Below are 24,202 nucleotides of genomic sequence, written 5' to 3'. Positions count from 1 at the left end.
TCCTACGCCCAGGCCACACAAAACGCGCAAAACACCACAGCGATCCCAGACGAAGACTACATAGTCAGAATAGTGACTAGGGTAGTCAGAGAGGTGATATTGGGCACCAGGGAGGCACAGAAGTAATGGTGACAGAAAGGGGATACTTGAGGATAGGTTCCTGGAATCCAGGCGGTATTTCAACCAACCAAAACATCCTAGATGAACTCGTCAATAGATACGAGATGGACATCGTAGCAATACAGGAAACCAAGCTCACTAACAACTTCAACCTAAAGTTTCCTGGGTACGATGTTTACAGGAACGACCACACAAGAAGATCAGGAGGAACGGCCATACTAGTCAAGAAGGGAATTAAACACACAAGATTCACGACTCCACCACTAGTAAACATGGAGGCAACAACGGTAGAAGTGAAAATGAGGTACGGCGCAGTCAGAATAACATCAGCCTACGTAAGACCGCAAGACCCATTAATGGACGAAGATCTAGAGGCGTTCCTAAACATCCCAGAACCATCAATAATAATAGGAGACCTTAATGCAAGATCCCCCAACTGGAATGATAGAGCTACGAACCGAAACGGAAGATTATTAAACAGTTACATAGAAAACAACGAAGATACAGTGGCAATGGGCCCAGAAGATCCAACACACTTCCCAGGAAATGGACTTCCCACCCACATAGACATCGTTGTTGCTAAAAACCTAGGACTCCAAACAGAATTAATCACACTAAATGAAGGAACCACAGATCACAACCCCATTCTACTAGAAATAGGAACATGGGAAGAAACAAACAAACCGAAGAGAACTAAAAAGAAAATAAAGTGGACAAATTACAAAAGACTAGTTAGTGAAAGAATAAATATAGTACCAATTCTAACCGACCCAGAACAAATAGAAGAAAAAGTCCTAGAATTAGAAAACACCATACAAGAAGCAATTAGAAACAGCACAACGGAAGAAGAAGTCGAGATCCACACGGGAAGGTTCAAAGACATAACACAAGAAATAAAAGATCTTATAAGGGAAAAGAACAGAGCGAAGCAAATAGCCAGAAGAACGAGAAACAGAGTAGACAAAACCTGGGCAAATACACTAAATAGAGAGGTGAAGACGGCTCTTCGACTACACCGCAGCAAAAAATGGGAAAACTACGTACAAGAGATGGAAGAAACAGACTCAAACATGAAAAACGTCTGGAAGCTTCAGAAAATGCTAAAAAGCGATAGAAAACCCATCCCCCCATTACACGGAGTAAACGGCATAGTATACTCCATAGAAGAAAAAGCTGAGGCGATGAGGTCCACACTCGAAAGTGAATGCAGGCTAAACTTCCATGTAGACGAAGACGATGACTTCTTGGAAGAAGTAGAAGAGCAAGAAGAGGTACCAGAGGATCCGGAAGACATTATTCCCCCAACATCACCGGAAGAAATTAACGAACATATAAGAAACAGTTCTCCGAGAAAAGCGCTTGGTCTAGACCAAATATCAAATAGAGCTCTGAAATACCTTCCCAGAAAAGCTATAGTGTATTTTACAAACATAGTGAACGCTATACTCAGATATAAAAGATTCCCAAACAGATGGAAAGAGGCCCATGTCATCATGATCCCAAAACCTGGCAAAAACCACACGTTCCCGCAGAACTACAGGCCAATCAGCTTACTCCCAGCTATCAGCAAGATAGTGGAAAGAATCATCCTCAGCAGACTGCAAGCGGAAACAAATAGATTAGAGATAATCCCTGAAGCTCAATTTGGATTCAGAGCAGAGCACTCCAGTGAGCTACAAGTACTCAGACTAACTGAGTACATAGCAGCTGGTTTCAATGATAAGCAGTACACTGGAGCGGCATTCCTGGACGTAAGCAAAGCTTTCGACAGAGTATGGCATAAGGGGCTCATTTATAAAATGCGAGGATATGGGTACAGCGGGGCGATGACGAGACTGATCTCTTCGTACTTGGGCGACCGGAGTTTCAGGATTCGGATAGGACAAGTCCTGTCCGAGCTCGGGAGCCCGGAAGCTGGAGTGCCACAGGGAGCGGTCCTGTCACCTCTGCTGTACACAATATACACCGCTGACGTACCTAGAACACCAGGGACCCTAATGAGCCTCTACGCCGATGATACAGCGATAGCGGCCAAACACAGAAATGTAGACATAGCAGTGACCAACCTGCAAACAGCGTTAGAAGACATCGAGGAATGGAGTATAAAATGGAAGATAGCCATAAACTCAGAAAAGACGCAAGCGGTACTATACAAGAAGGGAAGACAACAGCCAGAAGAACAGCTGACAGTGCAGAACACCCCCATCGAGTGGAAAAATGAAGCTAAATACCTAGGTGTCATCATGGACAAAGGATTAACCTTCCAAAAACATGTAGAAGCCACAGTCCAGAAGGCCAACATAGCGAGAGCAACATTAAGAGGACTCACAGGAAGAAAAAGTAAACTAAGACTAAAAACAAGGTTAAGATTAATAAACAGCATAATATTACCGGTATTAACATACGCATCTCTCGCATGGGGACAAGTATGTAACACCCACAAAAAGAAGATACAAGCGGTCCATAACAGCAGCTTAAGAGAAGCAGCCAGAGTCCCAAGATACGTAGCAGAAAGATTCCTGTTCAGAGAACTTCAACAGGTGAGAGTCACCGAAATGATGACAGACAAGGCAAGGGTCAAATTCGCGGAACTGGAGCACCACCCAAGTCACATACTGCGAGAGATGCTAGGGTACGATGCGTTCCACCGATGGAAACACAAACGTCCAAAACAGCAAATATTGTGAAATGGGAAAAATAGTGAAAACAGTGAACGGTTCGTAGCTCGAAAACAACAAGTGCCGAAGATAACGTAACACACGTAGGTTCAATACCACGATCACCTCAAGGTAAGACAGTAATAGAAAATTACAGAAGGGCGTAAGCCCCCAAAAAAATATATAAAATACAAAAAAGGCGTAAGCCCCAAAAAAAAAAAAATAAAAAACCAAAAAAACACTCAAAAAAAAACTCGAGCAACAAGTCATTGGACAGAGCTCAATGGGGCTCGGTACAATGACTTGGGGCCCAAGCAAGCAATTTTAGTTTCCGCGGATAAGTAAGTAAGAAGATAAAGGCATAGAGCGCTTCACGCTGGCCTAGTTTTTTGCATTCGATTAGGGTACCACATGGAATCTTATTACCCAGGATTCCATTGTGAAGAGCACTTGGCTACGATAGTTGTGCCCCCATCGCGCATCAGCGTGCTATGGGGGGGAAAGGGATGGCCTGGGGCATTGGAGCGAGGTGGGGTGATCCCTGTTCATACTCGGGTCAAAACACCTCGCTCCAATGAATTGTTACACCCGAATGTACTTTTTCGATAGGGTGGACACATCCCACAGGTCGGGTTGAATCAAATTGCTTGCTTGCTTGAAAATGATTGAAACGTGTTTTTCAGTTTTTCGATCCGATGTTTAGTTCGCGAAATATTCGACCGTTCCACTACTTTTGGGACACCTTGTATAATAATAGACAATTTTAACTATCTATTGCCAAATTTTGATCCTTCCTTTACTTTTTTGGAGGTTTTCGTAATATTTTGCGTTCCCTGATCGGGATAACGTGAAAAGTGATTTTTCAAGGATTAATAACTCGATTAAAAGTTATTATTATGAAAGTCAGAAAGTGACTAAATCAAATTTTAAAGCCCTCCCTAAAAGATCCCGAAGAAATTTTTGTCATTATTTTATTACTCAGCTGTTATTTTTAAGTAATAATAATGAGCACCATGCACGTATTAGGCGGCAGTCAATGTGAGTACAAAAGAGATGCCATTCCCTTAGTCGAATGGAGCATCTTACTCGCACTCACATTTACAGCCGCATTAATACGATCTTACCGCTCATTATTAATAATTAAAAATAACAGCTTAGTAATAAATTAATTACACAAATTTCTTTAGGATCATATAGGGGGGCTTTAAACTTTGATTTATTCACTTTCGGACTTTCATAATAATAATTTTTAACCGAGGTATTAAGTCTTAAGAATGGCCATTTTCGCGTTTTTTAAATTTTAAATTGCTTATAACTCAAAAACCATCAACTAGAGAAAAATTACAAGAGACCTTTTTTGTCCAGAATGGTCCAAAGAACCTAAAAAAATGTGCCCTGGCCAAAAATATGGATTTTTACAATTTGATTAAACGGGGCCACTTTTCACGGGGACGATTTCTTGAACTTTATTCTGGGATGTCCCACAAATGTGATTGTGCAAAAAAATCTCATGGGAATATTTTTTATAACGAACCCGCCGTTTTCGCCTTGTCTACCAAACGTATGTTTGTCTATATTTGTTCTCTTTCTTATTATTATCATATATTTACTTTTTTTTGTAAAAAAATTAATTTATTGCGGTTGCTTTTTCGAATTTATTAAACAGTGGGATCATAATACTGGTTCTCCATTCCTCAAATATTTCGAGTAGGTTTGGTGTAAGAGATGTATTCATCTTACCTATCTTGTTGCTTCTTACTTTTATTCTCATCCAACTCATCTCGCTGGCTAGCTTTTCTTAGTTTTTCTGATATTCTCCTTGTTTAAAGATATTATAAATCGAGCTTTTACTATGCTATTTTCTTCTAAGCATGGTTATTTTTGTAAAAAATATTTATGAATATTTGTTATGAAAATTACATTTTAAATAACGTTTGTGATGAGTTCGACACGAGTAACTGAGCAAGTAATATCGTTTTTGCTATTCTTGTAAATTACCGTGTTTATAAATAGTTTTTAAACTTGTTTTACGTTTTTAAACTTGTTCCGGACAAAAACAAAGTGCAGTGTATATTACTGTAGTTTGTATATACGAGTACTTTCACCACTATGGTGCATAATAAGTTGCATAATAAGGTGCAACCTCCTGACTCTCAATAATTATCGCAAACCAACCTCACGAAGCTGTCTTTGACTACGAAGACAGCTCAAAACCAACCATGTCAACAAACCAAACTGCAAACAACACCAACTCAACCACCAATAATAACTTATCGTATACTGCTGCATTAAAAGCCGTCCCGAGGCCAGTGTTACCGAGAAAAAATCAGGCCGTAGTTCTTCATGCCGAGAACAGTTTAAAACTATATGACTACGTTCACGCAATTGGTAATATCATTGGAGCCAAGAATATTTGCTTGGCATCTAAAATATCTAATAATAGGGTATGTATTTACTTATCTAATTTCGAGCTAGTTGAAAAATTGATAAATTCTCACCCAATAATTCAAATCAACACATTTTCTCTCAACATTCGAAGGCTCATATCTCCAATCAAAAGAATTTTAATTTCGAATATTTCACCTTTTATTCCTCATAAAGTTGCTAAAATAGCTGTAAAAAGTCTTGGTTACACCTAGCATCCCCATATCGTTTCTCAAAGCGGGTATCCCCGGAGATGAATACAGCTACGTATTAAGTTTCAGACGCCAAGTTTATATAAATTCCCCTTCTGAAAACTACGAACTACAGACATCATTACTTATTCCATATGATGGCACCGAACATAGAATACTCCTTTCTACAGATAGAATGGAATGTTTTCTTTGCAAGTAAACAGGACATGTTGCAAATAACTGCAACAATCCCCCGTCTTCCAGTATTCCTACACAGTCAGAGACCCAAGCCCCAACTTCTAACACTCAACCTAGCACGAACATAAATGAAAGCGACCAGTCATCTCAAATTCAAGCAACAGTCCAAATAGACCTCCTTCATCTTTCATCATTCCTACACAGACAGAGACCCAATCCCCACCCACTAACATTGAACCTAGCACGAGCATAAATTAAAGCGACCAGTCATCTTAAATTCCAGCAACAGGCCTAAAAAGACCTCCTTCGGACTCACTTAATGACGAATCTAGTCTTCCTACATCTCCGTTAGCTGACACCTCTGAAATGCAACCTCCTGATATCCCCAACGAATTAAAAAGTAATAAGAAATCCAAGAAGAAGAGGCGAAAAACGGATGATGCTATTATCACCAATATTACTAGACTTGACATAACTGAATACTACAACAAAAATCTACAAAATATCCTCTCTCTAAACGAACTTTTTGCATTTTTAGAAAATAGTAAAGGTAGCAATGACCCCTACCATGAAGCCCTAGAATTTACAAATGACATCAACACACTTCTTACCAATTTACATTCTATGTATACACACCTTTCTGAAAGAACAATAAAAAACAGACTTACACGATTAATAAAAAAATCAAACAACAGTACAATGACAAATCTGCAGAAAATAATGATACATCAACAATACCGTGTCTTTTACAAACAGATCATAATGACGACGAGTCATTCTCCGATACTTCACTTACCTCCAAATAGTCACAAAAATAAATATCATTCAAAAATGAATAACCATTTTCAAATATCATTCGCTTTACTTTATGCTTCACTCTAATCCAGTGGAACTGCGATGGATTTTATCCACGCTTAGAACACCTTCAACATCTCACCTCGGAATTCTCCCCAGAGTTTTTCTGTCTCCAAGAAACAAACTTCACCCATTCTCATACGCCTTTTCTAAAAAACTACATTGGCTACCATTTTATCAGAACTTCGCACCTACGAGCAAGTGGCGGGACATCAATCTTCGTTTCCTCTTATGTATACCATCAACAATTCCATCTAGACACCGATCTAGATCCGCTATAACATCCAGCAATAACCGCTTGGTGTCAAAGCAATACAAACTATCTCCAACTGAAATCACAAATTTAATTAATCAGCTCCCAACTCCATTTATTCTATTTATTCTAGTTGGTGACTTTAACTCCCATAGTACTATGTGGGGGTCCAAATACACACCTGCGCGTGGCAAACTAATTGAAAAGGTAATAAATGATTTAAATATAAATGTTTTAAATACAGGCAGCAGCATATATTTTCATGTCCAATCTGGCAGCATATCAACTATTGATCTAAGTATTTGTGACCCTGGTTCTGCTCCTCTCCTTTCCTGGTACACATTGGACGACCTATACAATAGTAACCACTACCCAATCATCATCTCTAGTAATACTTCTCAACCCATTCAAACTAAGATTAAATGGGAAATTTCAAAAGCGAACTGGAATATTTTTAGCGAAACTGTTAGAGAAAAAACCGATCAGATCTTGTTTGAATATGATGTAAACACAAACGTAGATATTTTTACTAATTGTTTACTCTCTTCAGTTGAACAATGCATTGGCACATACAATATAAGTTTCACAAGAAAAAGAGCTGTGCCATGGTGGAATAATACATGCCAAACTGCTGTAAGAGAATGTAAAAAAGCTTTAAATAAATACCGACCAACACCCAATGAAACAGATCTTATACATTTCAAAAAAATGAGAGCCTCATCGAAACGTACCCTCAAGGAAAGCAAGAAAGATTCGTGGAAAAAATACGTTAGCTCTATTAACTCTAACACAAATCCCTCTCAAGTGTGGAATAAAATCAGACAAATGAAAGGACAAAATACATCGTATAAAATTCCTGCACTCATCCAAGAAAATAAAGTTATTAATGATGACCAGGAAATTTCAAAAATAATTGCTGAATATTTTAGCAACAAAACGAAAGGTAAAAATATATCCCTAGAACAACAAACATCCACAAAAACCTACGCAACAAATTCCAGTTATATAGAGTGTATACATCTTCCATTTTCTTGGTCAGAACTCGAATTTGCCATTTCCACTTTAAAAAATTCGGCAGCAGTACCCGATTTGACCCCCCAATTTCCTTAAAAATCTTCATCCAAGTACACAATCGAAACTACTTGAGCTATATAACATTATATGGACAAGCCAAGAATTTCCTTCTCTTTGGCAACAATCGCTTGTTATTCCAATCAAGAAATCTGATTCACTGTATAACACAGTAAACTCTTTCAGACCAATCTCTTTGATATGCACACTGCGCAAACTCTTAAAAAGATACTTAATTTTCGACTTATCTCGTATCTTGAAAAGCAATGTTTTTTTGACAAAGCCCAATCAGGATTTAGGAAAAATCGCTGTTACATTACACAACCTAATTATCTTACAAAATAAAATTGCACATGCCTTCGCCAGCAACAGAGATCTAATTGCTATATTTCTCGACATAGCGAGCGCATTTGATACAGTTCAGAAATCGGTAGTTCTAGAAACACTTCAAAAAATGAAATTATATGGTAATGTATATTACTTTCTCGAGGAGAACTTTTTGTCCAATAGAACCTTCAGAGTCTCTACAAACGGAAAATTCTCGACAATACATCTTACTGAAAATGGAATACCACAAGGATCGGTTCTAAGTACTACTCTATTTTTGATAAGTATAAACAATATTGGCACACTGATTCGACCCCCAGTCAAACATACAATATACGCAGACGATCTAGTAATTTTCTCTCAAGGCAAAACCACATCATCCACTTGCGCCTTAATTCAAACTGCTTTAAATGATATCCACAGTTGGTCAAAAGGAACAGGATTTAAATGTTCATCAAAAAAATATAAAATAGTTCATTTTAGTAAAAACCATAATCCCAACAAAATTAAGTTAACCTTAAACGGAATCCCACTACAAGTAGTACATCAACAAAAATTTTTAGGTGTAATCTTTGATAAAAAGTTATCTTGGAGATATTATATTCATGAGTTAAAAGGTACCTGTATTAAAAGAATAAATATCTTAAAATCACTAGCGCATCATCAGTGGGGAACAGATGAAGGTATGTTGCTGAGAATTTACCGATCTTTAATTCGTTCAAAAATGGACTATGGAAGTATATTATACATGTCAGCTCCCAATTCACAACTAAATTTCCTCAAAATCATCCAAAACACCGCTCTTTGAATATGTCTTGGTGCGCTTCGATCTAGCCCCATTGAAAGTATTCAAGTCGAAGCTAACGAACAACCTACTCATATTCGCCGTCAGCGACTTCTTTTGTCATCCTTTGTCAAAGCATCAGCTAATCCAAATAATCCAGTCAACGGGTTAACCAACTCTACCAAACCAGCAATAGTAAACAAACCCAGAGCAGTAAAACCAGCTTTTCAAATTCTTAAAGAACTAGTAGGTAATATAGACTTACGAACTACTACTCCAATCTCATATTCTTGCATTCCATCATGGACAATAACATTGCCCACTATAAACACCAGTCTATCAACACATTATAACAAAAAAGAAACCTCTAGTTCCGCCCAAAAGTCATCCTTCCTCGAACTCATCCACACCAAACAGTATGACTCAATCATATACACAGATGCTTCTAAACTCGAAGATTAAGTTGGTTCGTCTGTGACTACCACCAACGAAGTTATAGCTACCTACCGTCTTCCATATTACTGTAGCATCTTCACAGCCGAACTATATGCCGTCATGAAAGCACTTAGTTGTCCAACCAACAAAAGCAAAAACCTTGCAATCTGCACTGATTCGCTATCCTCCATACTATCCATCAAGGACTTTTACTCCCAAAACCCACTAATTCAAGATATCCACAATGCATGCCACCTATTATTAGATAAGAACGTATCGGTTAGCATTATTTGGACTCCATCGCACGTGAGTATTACAGAAAACGAAAACGCCGATCAAGCGGCCAAAGAGGCATCCCGTTCTGACATTCCAATGGAGAGTATACAACTTGGTGTAGATTTACAACATACAGTAAACCAAATGTGCTTGAGAGTCTGGCAAAACCTTTGGAATAGAACAAACTCAAAACGCCATAATATTTAACCCAGAATACCTGCCTTAATAATACCAGTACTTTGCAGAAGGGACAAAGTTGTCATGAGAAGACTAAGAATTGGACATTGCCGTCTTACAGGTTACCTGATGAGCAAGTAAAATCCTCCTTGGTGTCATACCTGCAACACTCGTGTCACCGTCAAACACATACTAGTTGAGTGCCAGCTATACACGAACACCCGAAGACAACATAAACTGGATAAAGAACAAACCGCCACTCTTAGTGATAATATGTAGTAACTTTAATAATGTGATAATGTTTCTCAAAGACTCTCGGTTATACTACGCCATATAAATGTTGTTTTTTATTATTTTGCTGATATTGTAATTTCTTAATTTAAATCCTTAATTTTTCTTAATTCTTCTAATTTAAACATATTGTAAACCTTACTTTTGTAACCATGTCAATTGCCTGCGTTGCTGAGACACGTTAATTTAAATAAAAAAAATAACGTTTGTCTTTTTGATGTCCACTCAGGAAATCGTTCTCAAGAGAATTGTATTGAATATTTCGTATAGATTTGAAATAAATTTTGAAACGTTATGTTATTATTTATTCTAGGTATTTGCTTGAGTGTTCCAAATCTTTATACAAAACAGGCATACATTGTCCGCTTATGGAGAAATGAGTTTTTAAGAGTAATATGTGACAGATTGATAAACCAAGAAGACCAAAACTTAATGACGAAGCACGTTTTGATGGAATTAGAAAATGCCTTTCCCAAAAAGGAAGATAAAGCAAAGGAGTTGCTAAAACAAATCGACGACGATGACTTTGTATTTGAGCCGATTCAAGAACAACAAGAGGATGAGGTAGGATTACGATTAATAATATTATTATTCACGGAACCTGTGTCTAAATCTTAAGGTATAATTTTTTTGAAATATAGCATTGGCAAAATTGTACTCCGCAATTGAATGGATATTATATAGGGTGTCCCAAAATTAGCGGAATGGTCAAATATTTCGCGAACTAAACATCGGACCGAAAAACTGAAAAATATGTTTTCAATAATTTTTAAAAATCTATCCAATGACATCAAATACGATCCCCACTCCATTCCCTAGAGGTGGGGAGGGGGGTAACTTTGAAATATTAAATGGAAACCCCAAGTTTTTATTTCAGATTTGGATTCCTTATGTAAAAGTAAGCAACTTTTATTCGAGATATTTTTTCGAATTACGGATAATAGATGGCGTTCTAATCGAAAAAACAACATTTATCGTGATATCATAGGTAAATTATAGAAACGGTCTAATATCTCGAGAAATATGTATGTATTTAATATTTTTCAAAAACCTATCGAATAACGCTAAACATGATCTTCCACCTCACCCCCACGACTTGGGGTGGGGGTAACTTTACAATCTTAAATGGCAACCTCCATGTTTTATTGCAGATTTGAATTCGTCATGAAAAACTAGTCAACATTATTCGAAACATTTTTTGGAATAGTTGATAGGTGGCGCTACTAAATTGTCTTTTTCCAATTATAGCGCCATCTATCAACAATTCTAAAAAATGTTTCGAATAAATGTTGCTTAATTTTTCATGACGAATCCAAATTTGAAACAACAAATGGAGGTTACTATTTCAGATTTTAAAGTTACTCCCCACCCCACCTCTAGGAGGTTGGGTGGAGGATTATGTTTAGTGGTATTCGATAGGATTTAAAAAATATTAAATACATCTTTTTTTGGCTTTTCATTTGGAAGGGTATTTTTCGAGATTTTAGACCGTTTCTATAAATAATTACCTATGGTGTCACGATAAATGATTTTTTCCGATTATAGCGCCATCTATCCATAATTCGAAAAAATGTCTCTAATAAAAGTTACTCACTTTTACATAAGAAATCCAAATCTGCAATAAAAACTGGGGCTTTCCATTTAAGATTTTAAAGTTTCCCCCCACCCCACCTCCAAGGGGTAGTGTGGGGCATCGTATTTTATGTCATTGGATAGATTTTTAAAAATGGTTGAAATCGTGTTTTTCAGTTTTTCGATCAGATGTTTAGTTTGCGAAATATTCGACCGTTCCGCTACCTTTGGGACACCTTGTATAATAGATATTGACACAGATCTTTCTTGCTGTGCTTCTGATATTAATTGTTTACTTCCTGCAAATTTCCAAGTATTGTCTTTTTATTATTTATATAATAGTCTATTTACTCACGATTTTTGCTCTGGATTTAAAAAATACCACTCGGATTAACATGAAATTTGATACACGTATGTCGCATAGCTAACCTGTCAAAGAAAAAACGTGATATTGTGCCGATGTGTGGCCACCATTCATTTTCGGGGGTGAAAAAACGTACGTTTAAAATAAATCCGGAAGTTGATAAACTAACTATTTTAAGCAACCTTTGTTCTACAGAGTTTTTTCACTAAATCAATACTTTTCGAGTTATTTGCGAGTAAATATTATGTTGATTTTTAAACAAAAAAAAACACGGTTTTAGACGGTTTTTCGCAAATAGCTCAAAAAATTAGTATTTAAAAAAATATATATTTTATCATAAAAAGTGAACAAAATAGTGTACCCACGTGTGATAGACCTGGATCCCGCGTAAGAAAGAAAAGTTGATTAATAGCAAGCTGAAAATTTGTTAATAGCTTAACGGTGTCTAGTCGGACAAACTTTGATGCACGGGAACACTGGAACAGGGGAAGTTTTAACTGTGGAGCATGATAAACCTGTCGTCCTGACAAGTTTATGATTGTGAAAAATAGCAAGTTGTTTTTAAGTTTATTTGATAGGCAACGTTATGTAATATATGCGAAAATGTTTGTCCGACAAAAATGTTGGGCATTTTAATGAGTCCGACACGTAGAACATGGCACATCACAGGAATTATATTGGTGATGAATAGCAGTCTGATTTTTGCATGAGAGTTTAATGAAAGGTTAAAAAAGCAATTGGAAGTTCTGTCCGACAAAATTAATGGGAAGTTTTCGTAGTCGGACATTCTAAACAGGTAAGATATAGACAAAAATGCTGGTGATAAATAGCTTTCCGACAAAGACGAAATTTAATTAAGTAAATTATTCCTTACCAAGAATGACTGTTGTCGGAAAAAAATAAGGGGTAGGTTTTGTAGTCGGACAATTTAAAAAAATAATTTTTGAAATTTCAATAAGGGGTGATTATTTTATGTCAAAAGTACCTGCAATCAATTACAATTGATATCTTTCGATTTATGTCAACATCATTTAGATACCTCACTGTAATACATTTATAGTAGATCAGGCAAATTATATTATGGATTGAGTGGTCTAGCTATCTTTGTCTGCCACATGCGCGGGATCGTTTGGTTAAAAGAGATAGATAGACCACCTATCGACTTTTTGCACTGTATTCCCTGTCTACCCTTATGTCTATGAATACATTTCCATTTAAGAAAAACTGTCACTTTTGACAATAATTCATAATAAATTGCAATCGTGACTTCAAATTTAAACTAATCGATTTATTTTGGCAGCAAATTATTTCTTGCCATGTGACATATTAATTACATTATTATTTCATTTGTAGAAAGTTGAGAAAAATTACGTTATACAATTTTAGTAATAATTTATTTAGGTACCCTTTTTCAATCAAGCAAAGCATTATAGCACGAAGAATGATATTCAATAGAACTTTCACAATTACCTGGCAACTGAACCTCATTGAATTGATGACCAAGTATTTTACTAACTTTGTAAAATGTTCGAAAATTACTCAAAAATATTCCGTTGAATGGTTTCACTTTTGATTTGGCGACTTAAAATTTAAACTGTTGACACTCAAAAATAGACACAAAAACACTCCATAGTTAATATAAATTTTAATTTCCAACACACGTGGCAAACAGAAACTCAGAGACCATGTACTTTCAAATACTACTTTGTATAGCACAAAGTGTCACACTGACAAATGCAGCCTTCTAATACATACTTCTAAGCATAATGTGTCATATTTACGTCTATTCTTATAAGCACCGAAGTTTTAGACTCTTCACATTTTTCAATGTCGTTTACAGGGTTAAGATTTGAGTATGGAAAAAAATGTATACAACGTTTTTTGTAGGAAATTTTCCGTACTTTCTGATGCGCCTAATTAGAAAACCCTAAGAGATTGCTTGCATATGTTCTTTGACATTTTTTATTGTCATTTTGAGAATATCTAGAACAAACTCCACCCAAAAAAATAATTGTTTTGCAATATATACATGCATTGATACTTATCTCACTGTTTTTGGAGTGTGCATGTATATATATGCACATGCAAATATGTGAATATAAATAACAATATCCAACTAAAATAGCTTTATCAATATGTGACTAAGTCATTCTGAAAAAATGTTTTTTATTTATTTCCTTCGATTTGCCCAAACTTTTTGTCCGACATATAACTTTTTGCGTTACAAAATATAATTTGTACATAAACAAATCAAAATTAGCATGCTATTTATCACCAACATTTTTGTCTATATCTTACATGTTTAGAATGTCCGACTAGGAAAATTTCCCATTAATTTTGTCCGACAGAACTTCCAATTGCTTTTTTAACCTTTCATTAAACTCTCATGCAAAAATCAGACTGCTATTTATCACCAACATAGTTCCTGTGATGTGACATGTTCTACGTGTCGGACTCGTTAAAATGCCCAACCTTTTTGTCGGACAAACATTTTTTCATATATTATATACCGTTGGGTATTGAATAAACTTAAAAACAACTTGCTATTTTTCACCATCATAAACTTGTCAGGACGACACGTTTATCATGCTCCACCGTTAAAACATCCCCTGTTTCAGTGTTCCCGTGCATCAATGTTTGTCCGACTAGACACCCTTAAGCTATTAACAAATTTTCAGCTTGCTATTAATCAACTTTTTTTTCTTACGCGGGATCCAGGTCTATGAAGTCTAGAGATCCAGCAGAAGCGGAGAATATTTCAACGTGAAATAACCAAAAAATGAAGCACTTTCTGAACTTATCATAACTTTTTTTAAAGTGTCTGAAAAAGCATTAGTTTTGTTTTTAAAAAAGTATCTAGCTGGAAAAGTAAGCAAGTTACCCTCAAAAAATAAAGTTAATCTTTTCTTTTTGATAAAAAAAATCAAGAAAATCACTGTTCATTATTATTTTTTAAATATATTGAAAATAAAAATCTTCTTTTTTCGTGTGGTTCCCGCAGAACCGCTATATATCATTATTATTTTCTGAGCAATAACATTGAAAAAAAAAGTTCTGTGAGATAAACAAATTGAATAAAATTTAAACTAATGAATGAATCGTCTTGAGATTTTTTGTGCATTATAAGGACTACTTGAGTCAACCTTTCATGCAACATCAAATTCTTAAATTTTTTTTGACAAAAATTTTTGATGTTCAGAATTTTAGCTTCCTTTTGCCATTTACAAAGCAACAAATAATCTGACCAAAATTCAAAGACTACCCTTTTAAACCTTTGTCTTTGTACCAAAGGATGAATACAGTAAGGTCTCTTTTTATGCGGATTACTTTTATGCGATTTTGAAGTTATGCGGTTGGTATTTCATTCAAAAATGTCTATTATTAACATATAGTATAATTAATATTAACTATTCCCATCCAGTAGTCTGAGAGTTTGCAATTCGGGTATTCCCCTTGTTACATGATATACCATGCAGCTATTATATCAATCTGAATTTCGCATTGAAAGTTATTAATTAGGTCTGGATCCCGCGTATAAAAAAAGTTGATTAATAGCAAGCTGAAAATTTGTTAATAGCTTAAGGGTGTCTAGTCGGACAAACTTTGATATATGGGAACACTGGAACAGGGGAAGTTTTAATTGTGGAACAGGTTAAAAATTTGGAACGATCATGCCACGAAAACGTCACATGTAGTTTGTCCGACAGAACTTCCAATTGATTTGTTACCCTTTCATTAAACTCTAATGCAAAAATCAGACTGCTATTTATCACCAAATGGGCATTTTAATGAATGAAACACGTAGAACATGTCAAATGACAGGAATTATGACAGCTGATAAATAGCAGTCTGATTTTTGCATGAGAGTTTAATGAAAGGGTAACAAATCAATTGGAAGTTCTGTCGGACAAAATACATGTGACGTGTTATTGGTCTGACCGTTCCAAATTTTTAACCTGTTCCACAATTAAAACTTCCCCTATTTCAGTGTTCCCATATATCAAAGTTTGTCCGACTAGACACCCTTAAGCTATTGACAAATAGTCAGCTTGCTATTAATCATCTTTTTTTATACGCGGGATCCAGACCTATATAACCTGTAATTGTTTTGAAATTAAATTTAAATGTTGCTGATTTCAAGTTGCAGTATAATAAACAGCACATTTTGATTTCTGGATTGAAACATTTAATTAAGTGTCGTAAAGTTTTATGTTCCATTAGAAGAGGTTTTTGCAATCTCAATATCGTTAGTCTGCGTTTTGCGTTTTTAATTTCTTCTTTAAGATTTTATTTCGCCCAATGAAGAAAAAAAAACATCAGACACAATTTTTGGTGGATAAACGTCCACCATTTTATGTGATTTTAGAAAATCACGCAACGTATCCCTACTTTTTCAATGCAAGTAAAGTCTTTTTTATGCGATTTTTTTATATGCGGTTTTCTGAAGAACGTATCCACCGCATTAAACGAGACCTTACTGTACTCTAAATAATATATTTGTGATTAAGACGCTATCTTTACCTGTAGCTCTTTAAACGATAAAACTGCCCTTTTTGCCCTTATTTGTTAATGGTTATTATATGTCTCAGAACAATGACGGGCATTTTTGTAATTTTAATGCAAAAAAAAAACAAGATTCAAGACATTCCAAATTTTAATTATTTGGTTATTGAAGAATTTAACTCAAAAAAAAACAGGCGACTTGACATTCTTCTTATATACATTGCTCTTCAGATAAAACTATCCACCTCAAATAACTTTTGAACCATTCATTTTTAGAAAAAACTCAAAAGTACGTCAAATATTACTTAAACGGGGACATTACGCCATATTTAAGCTTGCCCTCTCTTCCCTGACACCCTCTCACGCCCCGTATCATCTCTTCTTTTTTAATTACTACCACCTTTTCTTAGTTTACATTTGGATTCTCCTCTTTGTACTGATTTCAAAAATGTATAACACATGATTCTTAAAGTAATTAGTTTATAAGGAAAATAAATACAAAAGCAAGAAAACTGGATTAAAAAAATAGTATATTGTACAACAAGAGAGAAAAAAGAAATATTTCTAACGAGCGCAGAAGTTTGCTGGCACGAGCCGAGGCACGAGGCGAGTGCCGCAAATCAAGCGAGAGAGAAATAAGTCATTTGCTCTCGTGTTGTACACTGTACTTTTTCTATGGATGCGTTTTTGTCAAGAGTTCAAATTTCAAAATTAAATAATTTAGGTGCTTTTAGGTATATTATATGCCTTAATTGAAATAAAATACATATATACACATAGGTATTTAATATTCTTAATATTTATATACTTTATTTATTTAAAATTATAATTCACAGTTGAGTAGTCTTAAAAGGTAATTTTTGATAAGTTTTGAACACATTTTATTTGACAAAAATAATTGTGTTTGTATTGTGCATGTTACCATGGAAATGGCGATCCTTGTAAACATGTAAACATTTAAACCGGCGGTGAACCCGTGAGAAAAAATATTTCTCACTGCAATGGCCGACTTTTCTCACTGCCTGAGAAATTGTACGTTTTGAATGCATGTAAGTAGTGAGAGAAGTTGCACATTGCATATAGCATCCATAGAAAAATGATGTTTTTAACAATTTTATTACATTTAGAATGAACATATTTCACTACCAAAAATTTTAACAATAATTATTCGGACATCTTGGATATTAGTGCACCCTAATATGTCTGTGTAGATTTTGGCATTGGATCCGACCATCACTTGTAACACCGTTGCCGTATCCTCTATTTTTTCATACTATCACGTTACAATTTTTTGTGATATTATACACGAGCGGGACACCCTCAAAAAAGCGCTTAGTTTTCGAGATACTGACCACGGAGGGGTGAATGGCTAATTTTTTCATACTTTATATTTTCGATGGTGCTGAAAACGAAAATGAGGTTTATTTTGAATTGTATGTGGGGGAACATTGTCAAAATCGCCATTTTTACCTAAAAATAAAAAAAATGAAATCACGTTTTTTGCGTTTACCTCGCTACAACTCTGTTCCATTTAAACATTTTTTTCTGAAATGTTTACAGTATATATATAGCTCTAACATTTCTGAAGACAAAGGTACCTGCTTCAAGTTTTTATTCTTATCATGATAAAGGTTATGAACTTTTCAAAGAAAAAGGTGCGGATTTGTGCATTGCAAAGTTTAATCGCAAAAGTTGTGTGACGAAGTTTAAAATTTAGCTTCTTAATCACGTTTATTTGAAAGTAGAGAGTACAAAGAAATTTGTCTGGTAAGTTTTAGATCAAAATGTTTTATAGAAAAAAAAAATAGTGCAACTTTTAATGTCGACATTAGAAATCCCAATATAACGCTTATTTTTTGAGGGACAGACAATCTAGGTCTAATTTCTCACCTTTAGTACTATTCTTGGATTATAAGCTTTCATTTGACACCTCATTTTTCATTCTACCTAGTATATTGACGGAGAAGTAAACGTTCTTATTCTATTATTTTTGTAGGTACATTTAACATTGATTGAAATTATGAAAGAAATGTCGTGGCAACACTGTGACGCACAAACATAAGATTCAGCTGTGCGTTACATAGGGTGCACTAATAGCCAAGATGTCCAATTATTCAAAATGGCTTTTGAAATTTTTAATAATTATTGTTAAAATGTTGAATGATTATTTTTAAAATTTTTGGTAGTGAAATGTTCTTTCTAAATGTTATAAAATTGTTTAAAGATTAATTTTTATTCAATCCAGTTTCTTTCTTTGTATTTATTTTTCTCATAGACTTATCACTTTAAGCATCATGTGTTATACATTTTTGAAATCAGTACAAAGAGGAGAATTCAAATATCAAATAAAAAGAGGTGAAAGTAATTTTGAAAAAATTCACGGATGATACGGGGGGTGAGAGGGTGCTTTTCGGGGCAAGCTTGAATATGGCATAATATGTCCCCCTTCAAGTATTATTTGACGTGTTTTTTCGTTTTTTTCTAAAAATCAATAGTTTAAAAGTTATTTAAGGTAGATAGTTTTATCTGAAAAGCACTGTAATATTATTATAATATACAGTGCGTCCATATAGTAACGCATAAATTCATTATTAGCTAAATAAACAACATTATTAGATTTTTTTTTATTTAGCTAATGCCTCGACAACTAATGGCCATTGGCATGGTAGGTACGGTAAATTTTTACAGTTAGGTACCTAGTGTCATGTGTAGTGTGTGTGTTGAGTAAGTGTCTTGTTACTTTGCAAAGTTGACGTCATTGTCTTTGAAAAGAGACGCTAATTGTATCCGAACGTCTTCGGTCCCACCGGTGAGTACAGAAATTTTTGAAACAAGTAGATTTTTTTTAATTACGATTTTTCGGCATATATATCACACTAGTGACGTCATCCATCTGGGTGTGATGACGTAATCGGTAAATTTTTTAAATGAGAATAGGGGTCGTGTAATTGCTCATTTGCAAGGGTATGCAATTCTCTATTCAGTAATGTAAACATTAATTTAATTATCCGTACAGGGTGTCCAAAAAGCTTTTTTTTTATTAAATTAATCGAGACAAAAAGAAGAATCTATGTAATTTATTTCATTCAAAATACGTATTACTGTTGTCATAAAACCAGAAAAAAATTGGTTATTTGACAAATAAATATTGGTCTTCGCTTAAATTTAATGATGAAGATACTATCCACCTGCCTCTTGGCAGTTTAAATTTTTCATTTAAGCGGAAATCAATGTTTATTTTTCAAATAAGTTTTTTTCTCTTTTATGACAGTACCTAGTAAAATATTTTAGAATTAAATAAATTACATACACTCTTCTTTTTGTGTCAATTAATTTAATTAAAAAAAATTGCACTCGCTGTGTAAATAATGATGTTAATCTTTATGTTACTGAATAGATAATTGAATATCCTTCCAAATGAGCTATCACATGACCCCTATTCTTACTTAAAAAAATCATCGACTATACAGGGTGAGGCAAATAAAGGGCCTATTAGAAATATCTCGAGACTAAAGGCAACAGAATCATGAAAATTTGAATAAAGTGGTTTTGAAGGATGATCTATTAAATGAAAATATTTTCATCTCTTTTTATAACTTCGTTTTTTTAAATGGGACACCCTGTATATTTTCACATTTTTGGATTTTCTTCGATGTCTTCTTTCTTAAAATATGAGATTTTGTAATATTATACAGGGTATTTTAAAAGATAATTAAGTTTTTTTTATTAATTTCGTAGCAAAATTAACACCCTGTAGAATTGTAGTAGCTTGACATCTGAAACTCTACGTACGTTCAAATAATTTTTAATATACTCTACTATTATTAAGAATCATTAGTATAGCTAAATTTTTTATTTTAGTATACAGGGTTGGTCAAAACTCGGAATGAGTATTTTCTTAGTTTTCTTAAATAGAACACCCTGTATTTTAGTATTGTAATGAAATTATATTTTATGGTACTTTTTTATTTCTTAAGCATTCCCTATACCTAACTGCTTTAATTTGTGCTTAATTGTTAATCGCACCAACAATCTTAACTACGCAGGTATTTTGATAGCTAAACCATTATTGGTAATTTTAAGGACCAGTCTGGATTAATATGTATTTATTTCTGAAAAATTATTTGGGATTGAGTATTTTCACGGCCAACCTAATAAAATTTTACGTATTTTCTGTTGCAATTAATGTTTAGCTTGAATCACCAATAACTCACAAAGTAAAGCAGTTAGGTATAGAAAATGCTTAAGAAATAAAAAAGTACCATAAAATATCAATTCATTACAATACAAAAATACAGGGTGTTCCATTTAAGAAAACTCAGAAAATACTCATTCCGAGTTTCGACCAACCCTGTATACTACAATTAAAAATTTAGCTATACTAATGATTCTTAACAATCGTAGAGTATATTAAAAATCATTTGAACGTAAGTAGAGATTTAGATGTCAAACTACTACAATTCTACAGGGTGTGAATATTGCTACGAAATTAATAAAAAAACGTGATTATCTTTTAAAATACCCTGTATAATATTACAAAACCTCATATTTTAAGAAAGAAGACATCGAAGAGAATCCAAAAATGTGAAAATATACAGGGTGTCCTATTTAAAAAAAAAAACGAAGTTATAAGCAACTTCCGGTATAACCGGAAGTTGCAAAGAGATGAAAATATTTTCATTTAATAGATCATCCTTCAAAACCCCTTTATTCCAATTTTCATGATTCTGTTGCCTTTAGTTCTCGAGATATTTCTAATAGGCCAGTTATCTGCCTCACCCTATATATATATATATATATATATATATATATATATATATATATATATATATATATATATATATATATATATATATTATATGCCAAAAAAATCGTAATTTAAAAATAAAAATCGACCTATTTCGGGAATTTCTAATAATGTTGTTTATTTAGCTAATAATGAATTTCTCGATACCTTATGGACGCTCTGTATATTATTTAATAGGTACATATTTATTAATGTTATATTTCATAATATTTAAAAAAAATAATTTCTAGATTTGCGAAGTATTACAATAATTATATTTTTAGGAGGAAAAAATAGATATTGTAGAATATGCAATGCGAGATCCGATTTTGTTCGGAGACTTTCGCAATGCAACTAACGAAGCCGAACCCCGATTCTATGAAGATTTGCTCGATTATGAAGCCGTATACTCCCTCTTTCAAGAACTCATTGAATTATACAATGAAAAGAAAGAAAAAATGAATATTATTCTTTTTAACGATGCTCTGGAACATCTAACCAGAATATACAGAGGATTGCGGCTGGAAAGGGGTCACATGATGTTGGTTGGCGTAGGAGGATCTGGCAAACGAAGTTTTACCAGTCTAGCAGCTTTTACTGCTGGATGTGAGGTTTTCGAAATAACGCTTTCTAGAGGTACCTATATTAAATTTTAATTGTACTTATATTTTTATTTTATGCTTTTGCCAACTAAATTAAGCAAAAAATCATCATAATCATCGTCACATTTATCCTCTACGTAGGGTTGGCTTGTCTAATTCCACTTTTCCAAATGTTTATCTTTTCACTCACACCCACTAATATCATTACCCTCTAAAGAGTTCATCTAGCTGTCTTCTGCTGTTTTTAAGTTGTTCTTAACGCTCGTACACATGCAGACGGTTACGCCGCGGTTCAAGATAACAAAGGCAACCCCTCAACATGCGTACACATGCAACCGCACAACATCATCAAACCACGGCGGTTGTAACGTAAGTCACTAGGGGAGGAATGAAACCGCCAGTCAAACGCTGTTATGTGTACGGTACAAACGTCGGCTAACCGAGACGTCAACTGCTGGCAAACCGCCCTCATCTGTACAAAAGCTTATAGTGCAGTAACTGAAGGTGGATATGAGCTATTACCCCCGATTATGTTGAACCTCCATCGATTTGCATGAAAATTGGTGAGTAGTTAGAGGATATCTCATGGAACAAGGGTGACATAGTGATAACTTGTGCTTTTACCATGGGGGTGGATGCCACCCCTTCTCTTTTTTATTAAAAAACGCCAAAATTCGATAGAGGGACAAATTCTAAGCGAAATTTGTTATATAAAGTTATTAAAATAAATCAAAACTTAGTGAGTTATTTTAAAAATTTTTATTTTTCGCGAGAAAAATGGATGTTTTTACCCGATTTTTCATAAATAACTCAAAAATTATAAATTTTTACAAAAAAGTCGTTAATAGCAAAATTGAATCTAATAAAAAACGAGATGAACTCCTTACTAGAAAAACCTTTTATTGTTATCTAAAAGTGAGTTATAGGTAATTGAATGTATTTTTTTTCGGCGAGTACCCAAATCTAAGTGTTCAATATTAAATAACGGGAAAATCATTTACGTTATAAAATAAACTTATTAAACATTAATTTGTGAAAGTATCTAGAAATATCTATCAAATGAGCCCCGAACAAGTTGATAGCATTTAGATTTACGCTCCAAAAGTTTTTCAAAATTTATCGTTTAAAATTTTTCACAAAAAATGTTATACTTTTTTTTTAATAACTCCGTTAGTTTTTACGGTATCAGGTTCTCCTATAAAATATCCAAGGGCTATTAAACTACGTTGAACTTAATCTTCTAAACCCATTACTTTTTTTTTAAATAAAAGGTTAAATGGCCCCGGTTACATGGTTCTCGCAGCAAAATTTAAGCTTTAAACGTTGAAACGTTTAATCTCGGTTATTTTTGATCCTACAGTAAGAGTAAAAAGTTAAAATATTTGATATAGAAAAAACTAAAATTTGGTTATATGTCATTTTTTACGCATATTAAGTATTTTTGGAGTTATTATCGAAAGATAATGAATATAAGGATAATTTTAAAAATTCTGAATTTTTCAAATTATATTTTTTTTAAAACTGTGTATTCTAAACCGGTCAAAATTTTTGAAAACACCACTGCTAATATAAAGAAACTATTATAAGGATATAAATTTTAATTTTCGTGGAAATTTTCATCGTAACTTGCTAAATTTTGATGCTATTAACTTCTCCTGGAGCTCCTTTTAAAAGGTATTCCGAAGTACTTTAATAAGTGCTTAGCAGCTATATTTTATAAAATGCATTGATTCCCGTTATTTACGCATGAATACTTAGATTTGAGTACTCGTCGAAAAAAATAAACATTCAATTACCCATAACTCACTATGAATTAACATAAGTTTAGTTCCTTAACCCTCGCAGGACCAACCTTTTAGTAGAAACAGCGAGGAGCAAGGAAAATTTTTACTTGAGGGGTAGAGTCTTGGGGTAATGAGAACTTTTGTTCAGAATGACCCAAGATATGTATCTGCAAAGTTCCAGCCAATTTAATTAAAACCACTTTTACATAGACTTCGTTTAAATTTACAGATAACCTTTAGCTACTACGGGTGCCCGTATATTAGGCATTATAACGGGCGCGGTGTATCATATACACCAACGACTAAAAACGCAAATAAAGGCCACGACTAGGTATTTTCGATACATGTATTGTACAAAATAAATGTAGGTACATATTTAAAAAATATCTTAAAAAAAATAATTTATAACAAAAATATAACGATTAGCAATACATGTAAGAACAAAAACACAAGCACTTCTTTTTTTTTCTAAGAATAACCTTGGAAAAAACTATATAGAGCAAAAGTTGGCAAAACGTTGCAAAATATCTAG

At 34.1% G+C, this 24,202-nt stretch overlaps 1 protein-coding gene across 1 annotated transcript in view; it reads left to right on the top strand.

The window, feature by feature from the left end:
- LOC114336768 (dynein axonemal heavy chain 10) overlaps window positions 1–24,202 on the top strand; it is an 863,661-nt gene that overhangs the window by 531,813 nt on the left and 307,646 nt on the right. Inside the window, exons 42-43 of the mRNA XM_050648469.1 lie at window positions 10,373–10,623; window positions 21,569–21,920. Of these exons, the coding sequence (XP_050504426.1) occupies window positions 10,373–10,623; window positions 21,569–21,920 (603 nt within the window). The remainder of the gene's footprint in view (window positions 1–10,372; window positions 10,624–21,568; window positions 21,921–24,202) is intronic.

Source organism: Diabrotica virgifera, chromosome 4, assembly GCF_917563875.1.
Source record: "Diabrotica virgifera virgifera chromosome 4, PGI_DIABVI_V3a".
Lineage (NCBI taxonomy): Eukaryota > Metazoa > Arthropoda > Insecta > Coleoptera > Chrysomelidae > Diabrotica > Diabrotica virgifera.
Note: the sequence above shows the minus strand (reverse complement) of the source record. Positions and strands in the feature narration are given on the sequence as shown.